This window comes from Cottoperca gobio, chromosome 15 (genome assembly GCF_900634415.1).
Source record: "Cottoperca gobio chromosome 15, fCotGob3.1, whole genome shotgun sequence".
NCBI lineage: Eukaryota > Metazoa > Chordata > Actinopteri > Perciformes > Bovichtidae > Cottoperca > Cottoperca gobio.
The window spans coordinates 19,691,389-19,708,195 of NC_041369.1; the positions used below are offsets into that span (position 1 = coordinate 19,691,389).

The 16,807-nt window shown below is 39.6% G+C and overlaps 1 protein-coding gene across 1 annotated transcript; it reads left to right on the top strand.

The window, feature by feature from the left end:
- Positions 1 to 682: 682 nt before the first annotated feature.
- On the top strand, positions 683 to 16,691 carry hhat (hedgehog acyltransferase). The gene is made up of 13 exons (XM_029449144.1): positions 683 to 816; positions 1,882 to 2,059; positions 2,216 to 2,362; positions 2,463 to 2,527; positions 2,766 to 2,879; positions 2,975 to 3,169; positions 4,417 to 4,629; positions 5,040 to 5,217; positions 6,477 to 6,627; positions 9,243 to 9,278; positions 11,771 to 11,972; positions 12,315 to 12,459; positions 15,156 to 16,691. Exons 3-13 carry the CDS (start codon positions 2,242 to 2,244, stop codon positions 15,239 to 15,241), a joined length of 1,506 nt encoding a protein of 501 aa, XP_029305004.1. The 5' UTR covers positions 683 to 816; positions 1,882 to 2,059; positions 2,216 to 2,241; the 3' UTR covers positions 15,242 to 16,691.
- The last annotated feature ends 116 nt before the right edge of the window (positions 16,692 to 16,807 follow it).

Sequence of the window (16,807 nt, forward strand, 5' to 3'; positions counted from 1 at the left end):
GTCTGGCATGATAATGTAACATTTTAATTATAGAAGTGTCTTGCTAATAATAAGCTGTCCTATAGTGACAGCAAGATAGTGAATATCTACCAGTACGAAATGAAATTTTTAAAAAAATATTACATTTCAATTATAGGAATCAATCAATTTAATATATCAGGGTATCAAGTTACATTATTATTTATTTTTTATTATTGGCTGCTATCATACTATAAATATACTCCATTTGGCTGTTATGCTGGATCTTAGATACAAATTTATATAGTCTACTGTTGGGTGGTTCAGTCGTTAATCTCAATATATTTTAGATAATATATTCTAGCTAAATTAAATGAATACATGCAATTACAGTACTTGAATTTCCACCTCTGGCTAAAACCTACAGTCAGTGACGTAATGTAACAAAGTACATTTACTTTACTTGAATATTCCCATTTCAGGCTACTACCTACGAAGTATATGTTGATGCTACTAACAATACTTGTGTACTTTTACATACATACATACATTTTACTTGTAACAAAGTATCTTTACACTGTGGTTTTCCTACTTTTACTAAAGTAAAATAGTAGAGTAGAGTAGTTACCATAGAGTACATAGTTACAGAGCAGAAGCAGGCGAGCCCCTCCCGCACAGTTGGGGGCGGTCATGCTCTAAAAAAGTTGTTTGCCTTGCAGTCATGAATGAAACAAGGAAAAAGAAGAACTCAATACCTTTGAATGCCGGAGAGTCCTGACGTTATGTTCCCCTGGTCCAAGCACTTTCAGCATTTTACAATTTACAGCCTCGCACTGGACACCGGCCCGTTATTATCAGGTAACACTGCAGCTTGTTCAAGTGATTAGCTACCGTAGCTAACGTTAGCTAACTGCCATTCGCGTCAGTTTGCGTAAGTTTACAGGTAATTTAAACAATGTGGGAATACAACTAATGGCTATATCAGCACGACAACTTGTACACTCACGCATAATTGGTTTGAGCGGCTTTGTAATACTCTAAAATGCCAAGACGATGCCAAGTAACCAGTTAGCTCACTGGAAAACGGTAGCTAACAGTTAACGCTACTTTACTTTACCCGTTTGAATTACGTCAGAGTAAGCAACTCTGCGCGCGCTGTTACCTAGCAACGAGAGTGGTTGCCATGCCAACGGTTTAACATATTCCTCACAATGCTTTACGTACTGCACGATGAAAATAATCACATAATCAGTGGTGAGTTTAAAAAGCACTTTGAGTTTTGTTTACGCAAATGAAAAGTGCGCCTATACATTTATTATTAATTAAGTTAAAGTAGCAATACAGTGTAAAAGTGCCTTAGTAAAAATGTAAAATTATTACCATCAAAATGTACTTATTATGCAGAATGGCCCATTTCACAGTCATATATATTATATTATTGGATTATGAATTTAGATAATTGCACCTGGCAATGGTGGGGCTGATTTCAACCACTTAATATACTGCTGGGTATCTTAATCTATAACAATACTACATTATGTTCATACTAGTTGATATATATTAATTATCAGATTTGCAAAGTAACTAGTTAATTAAAGTTATCAAACAATTGTAGTGGATTAAAAAGTACAATATTTCCCTCTAATATGTATTGGGGTGAAAGTATAAAGTAGCATAACATGGAATTACTCAAGTAAAATACAAGTACCTCACAATTGTACCTCCATTCCACCACTGTATATAATATTAAACTTGGGCACGATTTAACGGTTTATAGCGCGTGATAAAAATATTACAGAATCTCCCATTACCATCTAACTACCTACCTAACCATTTTTATTTTTTTACAATCCTGGTGTTTTTATTGATGTTGAAGATTCAACCAGCAAGCCTTAACAACAAGCTCACCTTCTACACCTGCAGATGCGGACGCCTGCTGAAGAGTGTGACAGGGACACATCTGGTGTTATTTACTTGGTGCTCAGATCAGGACGGATCATACTGTGGTGGTGCACCGCAGAATACATGATCCATGTCATGTACATGCACTCCATCCAGTCTAATGAGACCTACTTAGAGATCCTCCCTCCCTGGGCCTTCGGTAAGTTTTTATTCTGCATGTAGTTTATCTACAGAAAATTGGATAATATAATCACATTTCGTTTAATGTATTAAAAATGGCCTGAGCCTTTAAGCAACTCAGTGTTCATGCCAATTACTGTTTGTAGGTGAAATGAATTGACTGACTCTGTTATAGGTGCACTATAGCAGTGATTTTCCCTGATGACATCTAAATCAAAGGCCCCGTTGGCACACCTGCCATGGATAGAGATCCTTGCATACTGGGTGTTGTCCTTTGGCTCTCATCTGTACTCTTTCTACCAACTGCACAGGTTCTCCAAAGGTAAGGCAGATACTGTATACTGACATTTGTATGCCTGTTCAATGAATTGAGAAGAAAAAGTAAAGAAAATGAAGCTCTTATTTCCTGTTTTGTACCTCAGAGCATGAAGTGGGATTAGAGAGAGATTTCCAGTTGGAAAAGGGCCTTGTTAAGGGTTTTAAAAGGGTAAGTTCAATGTGGTTAAACCCCAACATTATGGTGCATCTCAATGAAAACGTTTGTTTTAAGTCCATAGTGTGCATTCCTAATTTAAACTATTTTGTGAAAGCTTTAAAAAGTGTGTTTCAATTCAGTTATTCAAGTTTTTAAAAGACTTTATCCAGTTGTTTGAATTCTTAATTCAATTCAAAGCCTCCATTAACAGGCTTCTGGTTTGATTTTAAAGTGAATAGTTTTTTATTAGGACCCCGCAGACTTTGAGTGGAGTTTCTGGACTGAATGGGCTAAAACGTCTTTGCTGTGGACTCTGATTGGTCATGGAGTGATATCGAGATTGACCAGCATCTTTTCCCCCAAGGTAGGAAACAGCTGCTACAGTGCTGTTAAGTGGAATATTACAAATAGGTGGGTGATGTTTCAATCCAACATTTCTTTCTTCTGTTTCTCCAATAGTTTAGGGTGCCAGCACTCGCAGTATATGGCCTCTTAGCAGCCAGCAGTGTGCTGGGGATTAAAGGTGCGAGTGTGCTGCTGGTACATCTGGGCCTGTCCTTTTCAGTGGCCCAACTGCGAAAGCCCGCTCTGTCATGGGCCTGCAACCTTCTGCTGCTCTCCACACTTCACATCCAACCACTTCAAGAGATCCAGGTGGGTTGTGTCACCTAAACTATACTTGTTCCTGATTTTGGAGGGCTGACATTTAACCTTTTTTTTATGCTATGGTTCAATAAGTTCGTTCGAGAATGAATGTTCGATCAGATTTGATTAATTGTTTCAACTACCATTCGATCACCACTACATGTCATATTTGCAAAGAACACAAGAGGGCACACGACACCAAGGAGTCAAACAACCAAGCATTCAGCTGCATTACTCTGTCTCCACACCACAAGATAAAAGTTGAGTGGATTTTATTGAAAGCATGCATATTAAACGTATTCATTTAGAATTAGAGGATGAGAAAATCTTCTCTTATAATCATTGGAATTTGCTCCCAGTGTGAGGCCGTGGGAGACATCCTTTTTTAAGATTATTCTATTTGCCATTTTTGCCTTTTATTGGAGAGATAGACTGGAAAGGGGGGAAGAGAGGTGATAATATGCAACAAAGGGCCGTGGGTCGGATTTGAACCTGAGCCGCTGCGATAAGGACTCAGCCTTGGTACATGGACCACCCGCTGAGCTACCGTATTGCATTGAAAATGAAAGAACATCCACGACCAAGTGATATTTACCTAAACTGACTTTCCTTCAATACAGCACAACGATGAATCAATATTTTAATTCATCATTTTGAGTTTTCCTTTTTAATTCGTCTGTAAAATGCCGTCATCAATCATAATTTTGGTTGTTTTCAGCGCAATAACACCTGATTTCACGTGATGAAGTGAAATAATCCGTATACTGTATGTACAGTATGTACTGTGTATAAATATGTTATTTAATACAGCTGTAAGTAGCTGGAAAAGCTTAAGAATGCACATTAAAAAGAGCTTGAAATTTGACTTTGGAAAAGGTTTAGGAACACTGTATAAAGCTCATTAGCTGACACATCCAGGCAATTATGCTCCAGTTCCAATGATTGGGAATTTAAATGTATTACGTGAAAAAGACCTGACAAACCTGTGCATGCTTCTAAAGATCTGCATCTTTCACTCCTTCGCTCACACACAGTTGAGTCTTGTGTTTCAAGCACCATTTGGAAAGAAGAGGTATTCCCACTGCTGTTAAGCAGACCTCATTAAGAGTTGTCTTAAAGATGTTCTGCAAATGTTCTCATTTTAATGTCATCTTTTGAAAGAGCATATCTAAATTTAGTCTCAGACTGTTAATATTAATATAAGGATTCCCTAGGAGTGTGTTAAAAATAATTGGCCTTCCCTGTGTGTTACACAGAGAGGCTGGTATAAGACTGAGGAGGAGTACTATCTGCTACTCTTCAGTGTTGCCGTCTGTGGTCTACGCCTCATCAGCTTCAGCCTGGAGCATTGCTGGTGCCCTCTAGACTGTGGTGGAGTTGTTCAGCTCTGCTGGTTGTTTTCATACACCTTCTATCATCCTTTTTTTTACAATGGACCCATTATCACGTACAAAGACTACATTGAGCAGGTAAGAGAGCCAAGAAAAGTTAATTAAACTGCTAACATTGCCTCTTGTTTTTGTCTGGAGGAGGCAGATTGCAGCTGCTAAGTACAGGTGATCTCAGGTCAGGTTTTTAGAAACATAGTAGACAATCAGTGGTGCACTATTTACAAGAACATAATAACTTGAATCTTTCAGATTTGTAGAGAAATAGCTACAAGTGTATTTGTCTCGATGTTATTCGACCTTAACTTGTACATCCCTTCTGCACCTTTGTATGCCTGCTTGTTTTCATACCCATCTTTGGAGTAGATTTCTACATATTCATACAGCTTGCTCTTTTTTTTGTTTGTTTTTTTTACAATCCTGGTGTTTTTATTGATGTTGAAGATTCAACCAGCAAGCCTTAACAACAAGCTCACCTTCTACACCTGCAGATGCGGACGCCTGCTGAAGAGTGTGACAGGGACACATCCGGTGTTATTTACTTGGTGCTCAGATCAGGACGGATCATACTATGGTGGTGCACCGCAGAATACATGATCCATGTCATGTACATGCACTCCATCCAGTCTAATGAGACCTACTTAGAGATCCTCCCTCCCTGGGCCTTCGGTAAGTTTTTATTCTGCATGTATTTTTGGCTGTTTATCTAAAGTATAACATTGATTTTGTTCAGCTTTAATGTTTCCCAGACGCTTCAGACACATGTTTAAGATGAAGAATTTTAAAATATGTTGCTCCCACCCCACAGGATTTAGTTCTAAAACTCCATCAGATATGCTGATTACTGTTTAACTCAATGGCCTCGATTCATAATCCAGTTGTCATGATGTGTTGAGTGATTTTGTACACTTTTAATAAACAGACAGAATAGGTGTCTGTTAAGAATGGCCAGATTACAGTATGTACCATCTAAAAGCTCTCTGTGTCTTTGCAGGACACTTGGAGTCCTAAGTTTTAGGAGGTACGAGTAATTTAATCAGGAGGCCGCTGTGGTTATAAATTCTCTGCAGTCTCATATTGATCATCTTTTAGATGTAAAGGTCCTCTGGGATTTGAAGTTTTATTACTTATCAAGTAATTAATTCAGTGATTTACTTACTCACCGTTGTCCTATTCCGCCCCCTATTTGCCATAAACAGGTATAGAAACTGTATCATGATCATTTACTGGCCTCCTTTTTGCAATTCACTGTTCTCAGCAGCTCTTAAATGTCAGCAGCTGCGGATGTTTGCCATCTATCGATTCCTCTGTTGCTCCTCCTGAGATTTATTCCTTATTAAAAAGTTTTCCCCTTTCTTATAATAGATGGTTTTGTATGCCTTAAAGATTGTAAAGCCACCTGAGGCAAATATGTGAGTTTGGGCTGTACAATTAAAGTGTATTAAGAATAAAAAAATCCAGCCTACTTTAACTTGTAGTCCATGGTAGTAGTTGGTAGTCTGAAAAGCATCCATACGTTCAAAATCCTTTATAGATTCATGGATAACGAATGCATTTCAACTCAACAAGTCTTCATCACGATGTAAAATGTCTTTGGACGCTTTTCAGAGTGCCAACCAATACCATGGACTTCCATTTAAAGTAAGCTGGAACTGCTTTTCATCATCACAAACACCAAGTGTCTTCCCCCAGTGCAGCCCTCCTTTCTTCTTCTTCTTCTTCTTCTTCTTCTTCTTCTTCTTCTTCTTCTTCTTCTTCTTCTTCTTCTTCTTCTTCTTCTTCTTCTTCTTCTTCTTCTTCTTCTTCTTCTTCTTCTTCATGAATAACATTTACTTGATCTCTAACACCCAGAAATTGTCTTAGGAAAGCATGGAACTTGTCTCAATCATTAAAACAAGAAATATTACCCCCCCCCCCCCCCGTTACAGGCGGTCTGGCCCTGGCCCTCGTCCAGTTCTTCTTTGTGAAGTATCTGGTACTGTTTGGCTTTCCATCCATGCTGGCTACTTTGGATAAACTAGTTCCCCCAAAGCTTCCTCGTTGTGTCAGCATCATGTACAGTTTCACAGGGATGTGGAGGTAAGATCATGCAGTGGAACCAATTCCAAAACCATCACCACTGACACCCCCATTCATACTGTTGTATTGGTCCCTCGGGATTCCTTAACACGTCAGTAACGGGAAAAGCTAGCATCCGTGGTATTCTTGAGGAAAAGGTCAATTTATTGTCAAGAGCCTCAAGTGCTCGCTGTGCTTTTGCAATATGATTCAGACCCGGCACAGTGAATTGTTTCATCTTTTGTCATTACTGGCAATCAGAGCAATCGGTGACCTCTGCTCCAGCAACATTATATCATTCTTTCAGACTCGAGCTAAAAACGCTTTGCAGTCCTACATTTACAGGTTACATGTTGTCTTTTTCCCCCCTTTAAATAAAAACAGGGTAGTGGTCAACAGGTTAGAAAGGGCTCCGACATGTTTCTCTACATAACACCGTGTAGCATAACAGCATTAAAACATTATTACATTTATTTCAGTCAGTGATGGTGTAGTGTAGGCTCATCCCAAATATTCAAAGTAAGAGTTTAGCGCCAGAATAATCCTGAACATGTCACTTTAAAATATGATAATTATGTTAAATAGATAAACTGGATAGCTTTGACAAAAGATACAAATAAAAGAGAAATCATTCATTGAATCTTTCTGTATGAAACCATTTAATAATGTAAATACGTTTCAAACAGTTTAGAGTCTCTGTCACAAAATGTCCATTAAATCAACAGAAACCAAAATCAAATGTCCCTTAATTAAATAAACTGTCCATGGAGCAATGAGCAGGGGAAAGGGCAGTACAAAAATAGATGCAATTAGACTGAGGGCACATTAACCTGAAGCAGGAGAACACGAGAAGCCTGGAGAGTTGCAGGAAGGAGACTGATCTTAACTTTATACGTCCAACAAAGACAATAGTCCACAACTACATCCGAGCAGGTCAAAGAGGCAGTTAAATAAGACTCATCCGAACCTGCTCCCAGGATCAGTACACATCCAGCAGCACACGGCTGCCCAGGGAACTTCCACTCCTTTAACTTAATGCCACTGTTTGTGATTTAACATTTAGTTATCTCCTCCTTCAGAGACCCTCCCTCCTCTTTCTGTTGTCCTCAATGCTGTTGCTAGTTTCCCCCGGCTCACAGGTGTGTCTGATTTATCTCCCCACCTTCCCCACCTGTCAAGGTTTAAAAAGGCCTAATCTGTACTTTCCCCCCCTTTCTGCTATACTCATTATGCATGAGTTCGTAAACACACACACACACACACACACACACACACACATACACACACACCTCCATACTGAGTTATTTCTGTGCTGCCTACCTCTATCAAAGTAAATGATTGCTACCTTTATGAAGCTCATTTCACACGTTCACCACAGAGCTAAGGGATAGACTATGCCTGGTTTATGCTGAAGGGGTCACAATTGCTCAAGTTAAATGAATGAACACACGTTGCAGTGCTTGTTATATGGAATAAAGCACCTTAATCAGCAAGACTTCAAATATAAAAAGGCTAAAGGCAACAGCATTTACGCTGCTTGGAAAGATATTTCAGCACGTTCAGGTATATGAAATAGTGTCACTGTGTCATTTGTGTTTATCATTGAGAACAAAGAAAAAGACGTATTGCTGATGAACTGCAAAATATGCCGTATTATACACCTTATTAAAACGGTGAACTGATACAAAATTCCTACAATAGATCATACCTTCAGGGAGGTTACATTGTTCCGTTTTTGTTGATTCAATTGTATGATAATGTATGATAATGTATGCTGCAGTCTGTTGAACTGTATTTCATTAAACTGAAAGGTGTTTCTATTATATTGTCCACCCCATTTATATCAATAAGACTATGCTAAATAACATAAACATTTCTTTTCTTTATGTATAATGCATTACAGCTCAACAGCATCACAAACGACATCCTTCAAAACTAAAGAAATGTTTTGTTCAAATAAAACAAGAACAATAAAGTTGAATTAACATCTAAATTATAACCTCAATGAAAGCAGGGTTTTCTTTGCAGGACTGTTGTATGAGACTGCATGACTTTTAGTACCTAATAAGTGTATGAAAAGACAGGAAATAGATGCATTTGAATGCAACCCTCCTACCCTCCTCAGTAGAAGAAGCAGCGTTTTACAGGGAGTGTAGTTTAATGCTCTGTTCCTAAACGTAATTAACAATGCAAAAAAATTCCCTCTTAAATCAGAGCACATACACTTGAGATGGAAGGCTGTGTGTTTGGTTTTGCAGTAAAAAGAAAAATGCACCGGCTGTAGCCCAGATCGAGCAATGTGCTGACACCAACGCACTCCAATCCGGCCTGCGCGTGCTGAGCTGGTCAATGTTGACAACATCGATGGAATGCATAAAGCTGTCCACCATCATTCACAAAACAGCTTCAGTTCACATGCAGCACAGAATAACACACCACACTTTACTTAATGACCAAGAGCATGCACACAAACATACATCCATCATACGTGTGTTTGTGTGAAGCCCAGTGTGAAGCCCAGTGTGAAGCCCAGTGTGAAGCCCAGTGTTCAGCGGTTTCTTACTCGGTGCTTTATTATTATGCAAATCTGTGACTCAATATTCATTTCCTTTTTCTTTTCTTTCGTTCGCTCTCAGGCACTTTGACGACGGCCTTTATCGATGGCTCATCAGGTGAGAGGCACTTCAAGAGTGGTGGCCAGACTAATACAGATGTTAATGATAACTGAAAATGTGAAATGCTATCTAGAATATCTATATATCGTTCTACTTGGCATAGCGTGCATTTAATCAAACTGAATCTGTTATTTATTGCACACTTACTGTAAAGAGCTCATTTCCAGCGCATTTATCTTCTCAGTTTAGTAACCTTAAAAAAAGGTGCCACTCTCCAGCTGCCTGCCCGCATGTTGCATCATAATGGACGAGGATGCTGCATTTGCATGTAGGCTTTTCTCATGATTATGAGGTTTTATGATTTTGGTGAATAGTTCTTCTGTTGTGTTACTGTTCCCGCACCCTGGAGAAATGCCTCCTTGTTTAATATGTGCATATGTAATGAGAGCATTATGTGTTATTATGCTCACTTGTACTTTGGACAACGCACATTATTAGTTTGTCTGCTTTTTTTAATGAAGCACACTTGGATGAATGCAGCCTATTGGGAGGTTACGGTCCGCTTGGTAGGCGCGCGTTGCTACGTCAAGGCGACGCTACAGCTGCACGGTTGTCAGAAAACACACTGATGTTCTGTGAAAATGTCCCCTTGTCTTGGTTTATTGTTCTCTAATTAGTTTTGGCGTTGACACGTATGACGGCGTACATGTACACCTACTTTTCAGACGTTAAAGATATGTTTAGAATCAAATTTGCCATATCAAGCCGCTAGAGAGGCTCTAATTAATTTGCTAAAGATACCCGAATTTAAATTGCAAATGCAAGTTTCCATTTTAATTCATATCCACTAGAAATAGAGTTCTGATGCTTAATGGCATCACTTGCAATTATGCTACGGCTGATGCAAAATTATACCCATGACACAATGCCCCGACGTCCCTTCTTGTGAAAGCGCTCTTAAAGAGGTTTTAATGGAGTTCTGAAATTCTGTTGAAATTGTCTGAAGAGCACTAGATGAGTGTGTAGGTGTTAAATGATGTGCTCTTCATGACTCACTGACACGCCGTCTCCCTGGGCAGCTAAGTGGCTCATTCTTCACCATTCCCTTACGCTTTCCCCGTCGGTCTGCCACTGTGGCTTTCTGTGTCATGGAGTTATACATACGAGGAGGAGCGTTTGATCCCAAGATGGAAAGTAGTTGCAAATAAATAAGTGGGGGGCATGGATTGAGTTGAGTGTGGGGGGGTGGGGTGGAGGGGGATCGATTGCTCTTAAAGTGGACATATCATGAAAAACCCAATCAACAGAAAACATTGGGGGGATTCAAGAAGCCATTCAGATTTGGATTTGCCCCCCCATCTGAGTATTTCCACTATGGCTCGAGAGCTACCTTTGCAAAAGTGAGCCTTTTTCTTCAAAGCAGATTGGGCTTTATTTAGGAGGGGGGGGGGGGGCTTAAAGAGACAGGGGCTAAAGCGGCGAGTGGTGAATGCAGATATATTCAGATAGACAGCATGAGAAAAATACTGTGTTTTTTGAACATTAAAGTATGTAAACATGATCTAGTAGAACCCAAAACACCAGCATGGGACTGAAATGTCGCATCGTTGGTCCCCTTTAAAGCCTAAAGAACACTATGGGAAAGAAACAATAACAGTTGCTACTACTGCCAGTCTCTTATTCTTGTTTTCTGCACCGTGTGCTGTCACATGTCAAGTGACTCACGTATTAAACATATGTTTAGAATGCATCTATGTCTAATTCATTTAAATAGACAGATAGGTACTACGTATGTTTAGGTATTCAGCTTGCTCCAACACTCTGGTTCCTCTCCATCTGTTTTTGCACCTCCTTTCATCCTCCAATATGGCCGAGCTATCCGCTCTATTTATGGCTCAGAAAATGCTGGCTCATCTTTCAGTCAGGAACATTGATTATCCACAGGGTGGCTGAGATAATTAGTTCCCAGCTCAGCAACACTAGACAGAACCTGATGTTTGTTTCTAAGTGTGCTGGAGTGATGTAGCATGTTGAGACTCTCTGTACCTCTGGGACCGAAGACGTTCTCACAGTATCTGAGGCTATTCTTCTGCACGCCATGCACCAGAATCTTTACTGATTGATGGGATATTATTCACATCATGTGGGCTATTGCACGAATATACAGCGACTATTTGTATACCGCATGAAGTGTTATCTCATGTACACCACAGTATAATTGAATGCATGTGTTAAGAGCAAGATGTTGCTGTTTGTTTTAAAGAAAAGGTTGAAATCAGACCGTTACCAAGATAAGAGCGATCTGAAGTGACATAAAATGTGTGTCACGGTTTTGGTGCAAATTAACCCGGTTTATAAACACTTGCTAGGATTGTTGCGCCATTTTCAACCCTCTTTGTTTCACATCTGCAGTACATCTGTGTCCTGTGCTTACAGAAGATCTGTCTGTTAATATCCCCGTTTTTACTTGTGTTGGACACAAATATGTTAAGAGCTATTTATTCAGGCTCATTGTGTTTAGATATTAGCTTTTTGTACTTATGTTCCAGATACATCTATGTGCCGTTGGGAGGTTCCCGCCATGGTCTTCTTTACCAAATGTTATCCACTGGCCTTGCGTTCGCATTCGTCTGCTTCTGGCACGGCGGCCATGACTACTTGCGGTACTGGGCCCTGATGAATTGGGCGGGAGTTGTGGTGGAAAATGGACTGAAGTCTTTCTTTGCCTCATCATTTATTCACTCTATTGTTGTAAGTTTGAAATCCAATTTACCCCTGACAGTTAAGATGTGTGCACATAATGAAATGTTTCCTGTAGGGGTCATGTAAAGTGATTTAATAAGATAATGTCTGGAGCTGCTACAGTAAGTACAGACAGGAGACAAACGGTTTGGATCCTGTCATATCTATTAGCCATGTACAGTTACCACATTAACAACAGAAACGTTCAGGCTGTTCCCGCTTCTTTGGCCTCTAATAAAGTCTAAAGGCATACTGTGTAATCTCCCTAGTTTACAGTCTCTCAGTTCATTAGTACCATGTGCTTTGCTGCTCTTTGTTTCTCAGAATTACGATGCAAATCTTTTGTTTCAGGATCAGAATGTCTCTCCTGCGATGCAGAGGCGTTGCGTTGCCCTTCTCTCTGCCTTCTCCACTGCCATGCTCATCCTGTCTAATCTGGTGTTCCTCGGGGGCATACATGTTGGCAGAATCTTCTGGAAGCGTGTCTTCATTGAAGGTACATTCCCACAATACTCACTACATTAGGATTTCTGTGTGCCTTTTTATTTGTGCAGGATTGTCTCAGCTGGTCTTTGTGCATCGGTTTAAGGGCTGCTAGACGTGAGGAAAATATGCAAAACCGTTGTTGAATATCACGACAACGATATTACTTACGATAAATAAACAGATTAACAAATCGCTTGTTAAATTAAAACACAAAAGGCTCCAATGAAAAAGGATGATAGCTACATTTTAAAGTGCAGTTTTCAACTAACTCGTGTTTATCGCTACATATTGTGCAGCCCTGTTTGTTTCTGATATGAAGTATCAGTCATGTGGTCTTTTATGTGTCTTTTAACTTGAATGTGTGGTTGCATGGTTTACTCTTCTCCTTCAGTAGTGACAGCAGCTAATAAAATACTAATAAAATCATACATAGAATATAGTCAAATGATTGAAATTGCTGCTGTTCAGTAGGTTTGTATATTAAGCAGTGTCTTGAGTGGATGTTGAGGCTCGGGTTATGCTGGGACATTTCATGCATCTGTATGGGTAAACTCTCCCCAATCGAGAGACATCTGCTAAGTGCTTGTGCCAGTCCCCGTTTTGCTCCCTGTGTCTTTATTTGGCTCATTTGGTTCCTAAAGCAAGATGGCAGACCCTCCTGAAAGCCTGTCTGCTCATGATAAGCAGTCTGAGCTGCAGTCGCCGCTGGGTCAGTGCTGATACTTCATCAGATAATATAATTGAATTGATTCAGCAGCATTAATTTGCTTATTTTTGTCTGTTTAAGAGCAGTGAAAACACAACATTATTTTATAAAGTTGCTGTTAGTGTTATGTGTTACCTATCCACACATCCAGCAGAGCCAGAACAGCATGAGCATTTGTCTTCTGTTAATGTCACAGTCTTTGGGCCTCTTCAAGTGGAGCCTCAGCAGCCTGACGAAGGGAATATTCCAGTTAAGCTTTATTGTGACAAGAAGAAATGGTTGGAGGCCGTATTGTGTGGAGCATTATGCTTCTTCTCGTAGACTAGCTGTAAATAAGTTAAGAGAAACCTAAAAATAAGAGCAGGGTGTTATAAAATACCATTTCTGTTGTGAATTATTCAAAGTTAGATCTCAGTTTGCCTTTTATGGAGGTTCATTCGGACCATTAAGATAAAACATGGCACTGCTTGATGCTTACCTCAAATGTTTTAAGAGACCAATGAACAAAGGAACTTAATCGCTTTGTCGCTTTCACTAAATACTTGTGTTTTTGTACTTTAAATATAATGGATCCACCAGAAAATGCCTGAAGCCATTCTGTGGTTTGCTTCATTAACATGATATCAATGCTTTTAGATCAGCCTGTCTGGGATCGATGCTGGTGCAGACAGTAGCGTGATTGCACACTTTGACCTATCTGGTGGTATACGTTGACTCAGGGTTTGTGTTTGTCATCTTGCCAGCCGCTAGCCCCAATAAAAGACTATTTTAAAGTCATAATGCATTGTGACAGAGTTGTTCATTTGTACCATACTAGTAGACACAGTGCGTAGTATTAATTACAATGTATGACTCATTACATTAAATTATAATAGCTAGAATTAAAACGTTTTACGTAGACTGGACTGGTGATTTTATGTCTATTTAAGTACAATATCATTAAAATTACAATACTTTTACTTGATTTAGTTCCACCTGTTTTACTTGTCAGACAGACAGACAGACACACAGACACACAGACAGACAGACACACAGACACACAGACAGACAGACAGACAGACAGACAGACAGACACACAGACAGACACACACAGACAGAGATAATGTGTCCAGAGAGAGAAAAGAAAGAGCTCAACCTACAAGTTGTCCGTTTTGATTTTAGCGAGCAGCAGTCCTTCTGATCAGTTGAGTTGCCTCTCTGCACGTGGTCTTTTCACCTCATTTGAACACTTGTTGTTAATCAAGTGACAAATAAACAGTTGTAATTACAGCACGGGTTGATTAGAGTCATAGTAACATGCAACTGGAAGAGATTTAATTGTTTTCACTCTCTTTGCCAGGATTCAGTATTTAGCAGTAGCAACAACTCTGTTACGTTCCAAAATGGCAAGTACAGCCGACTGCTTTGTGTGATGGATTTAGATGTCAGAAATACATTATATTTCAAATTCTACATGAGCAGATCTAATGTGATTAAACTAACATTAATAATTAGCTGGCATTTATTGAAAAGGATGCACATTTTCTGCATTTTAAGGTTTCGTGTTGGGCAAACGTACTTCACAGCACCACATATACATATTAAAAATAAAAAATGTGGCTTTTCTTGCCTTAGCCCATGTAGCCGTTCTCTTCTGCATACGGGAAACAGACAGTACAGCTGTGCATAAAGCAACCTGTGTGTATCTGAATGAGATTTTGACATGAATGGAAAACAATAGACCATTGAAAAGCATTGTGGGTGCAGGTGCAGGTTACGGAGATAATCTGGAGGCAAGCCATTTGGGGAGGAGGCGCAGACAGCTGTCCCTACCTGCCAGCTCGACCCTCTAAGATGCAGCTATAAATAGAAAAAGGGAATAACCATAACACAACACAGTACAGCACAGATAAATGAACACACTATCTACAGCTCTCTGTCGCTGTAGCTCCTGTAAAAGAATAAAAGTCTTTATAGTAGTCGTGTTTAAACATTGTACTTTGGTTTTCTTTTCATTTCAGGCTGGTCCACCATGGCCCTGCCTATGCTGGCTTTCCTCTACTGCTTTGCACAGATTGGACTCGAGTGGACTTCTCACCCACCATGAGTCACCTTGACTTTGTATTGGAGTGAGAATCCCTGCTACCGGATAACCAGAGCAACCTGCTGAGTCCATCGCCTTGTCTTCACCAGCCAGAGTCTCTGTGGCGATGCTGGCTCACAGTCACAGAGCCCGTCCAAACTTGGCTGAAGTGCAGCTGAGCAGCCACTTTTCACAACCTGCGAGGCTGGACAAAATCTGCCTGTAAGCTAAGACTTAAAGGATCACTGCTCATTCTCTTTCATGGAAAATGTAAGTGTGCACTAACTGTAATAGAATACAATTCAGGGAAGTCTGTGCAGTGTCGAGGCACGTTTTCTACCCAATAAGCTACACTGAATCACCGTTATTCCAAGAAACAAAATGAAATATGGACCCTGAATCTGTCTTGGTTATATGACCGATAAGTTATTGCTCAGTGGTGCGGTAAGCTGGAGAAATCCTAGTTTCATATTTACCGTCTTCCTTTAGCTCGCCACAAAAGCATTTGTATTCGGAGGTAGACAAAAGGCACAGACGGCTGAAGAAACCCGCAGGAAACCTGATCAATGCCATTATTTCCCTTACAGATGCAATTTAGGTAAAGTAGTACGACACTAATATTAGTAGACGCACTGCTAAAAAGCTTCAGAGGGACCACACACTAACTTTTCATTCAAACACAAGCTGTTCAATTCAATGGAATTTGTTGTTTTGTCTTTTGGATTCATGGACAATAAGAAAAATAAGAAATATCAAAGACATTTGTCAAACTTTTGGATTATTGGAAAGCTTAATAAATTAATGTATGCTCAATGAGGTTATGAGGCTTTCACATGAGAGCTTTAGTGAAGGTTGGAGCTGCAGCAGTGAGTCAATTAACCAATCAATTAATGGTTAACTATATTAGAGATCGTATTGTTTTTTGAAGCAAAATGCAGAACCCTGTCTGGTTCCAGCTTCTCAAATGTGAGGATTTGCTGCTTTTCTCTACTTTATAATCATTGTAAACTGAATCTGATCAACTGAACTGACATGTTCACTGTATTCTGACATGTTACATAACAATCAATAGATTTAATCGAGAAAATAATCGTCCGATTGAAGAATATTAACATTAATTACTTGCAGTAATTGAGCTACAGTGTAGTTTCACAGCAGTATTACATTATTACAGCTACACATCTTAAAAGCATTTACATTTCAGATCACAATAAATAATTTACTCTGTAATCCAGTCGGGGATGACTAATTTGTCAACAGCTTTAGTAACAGGAAGCTGCTTTTTGTTTTGTCTTTTGAGTTTAGAAAGCTCAGGGCAAGGCTTCCAAGGAGATACATTTACTTTATTGTCGCGCCACAACATTTGACTGTTCCCAAGGTTGTTACGCATGTTCAGGTTCTCACTCCGTGAACTGTCCTACCTGCACAGGTCTGTCATTTGTATCTCCATCAGTGGTGAATAAACGGTGTTATAATAAAAGAACTGTGTAATCTGTTGTTTGTGGCGAGCCTCGAGTGTCTCCATTAGTTGATTTTTGTTCTTGGGATTATCATATCTGTGGCACCTAAGTAGGATCAACGTGAGCGGCG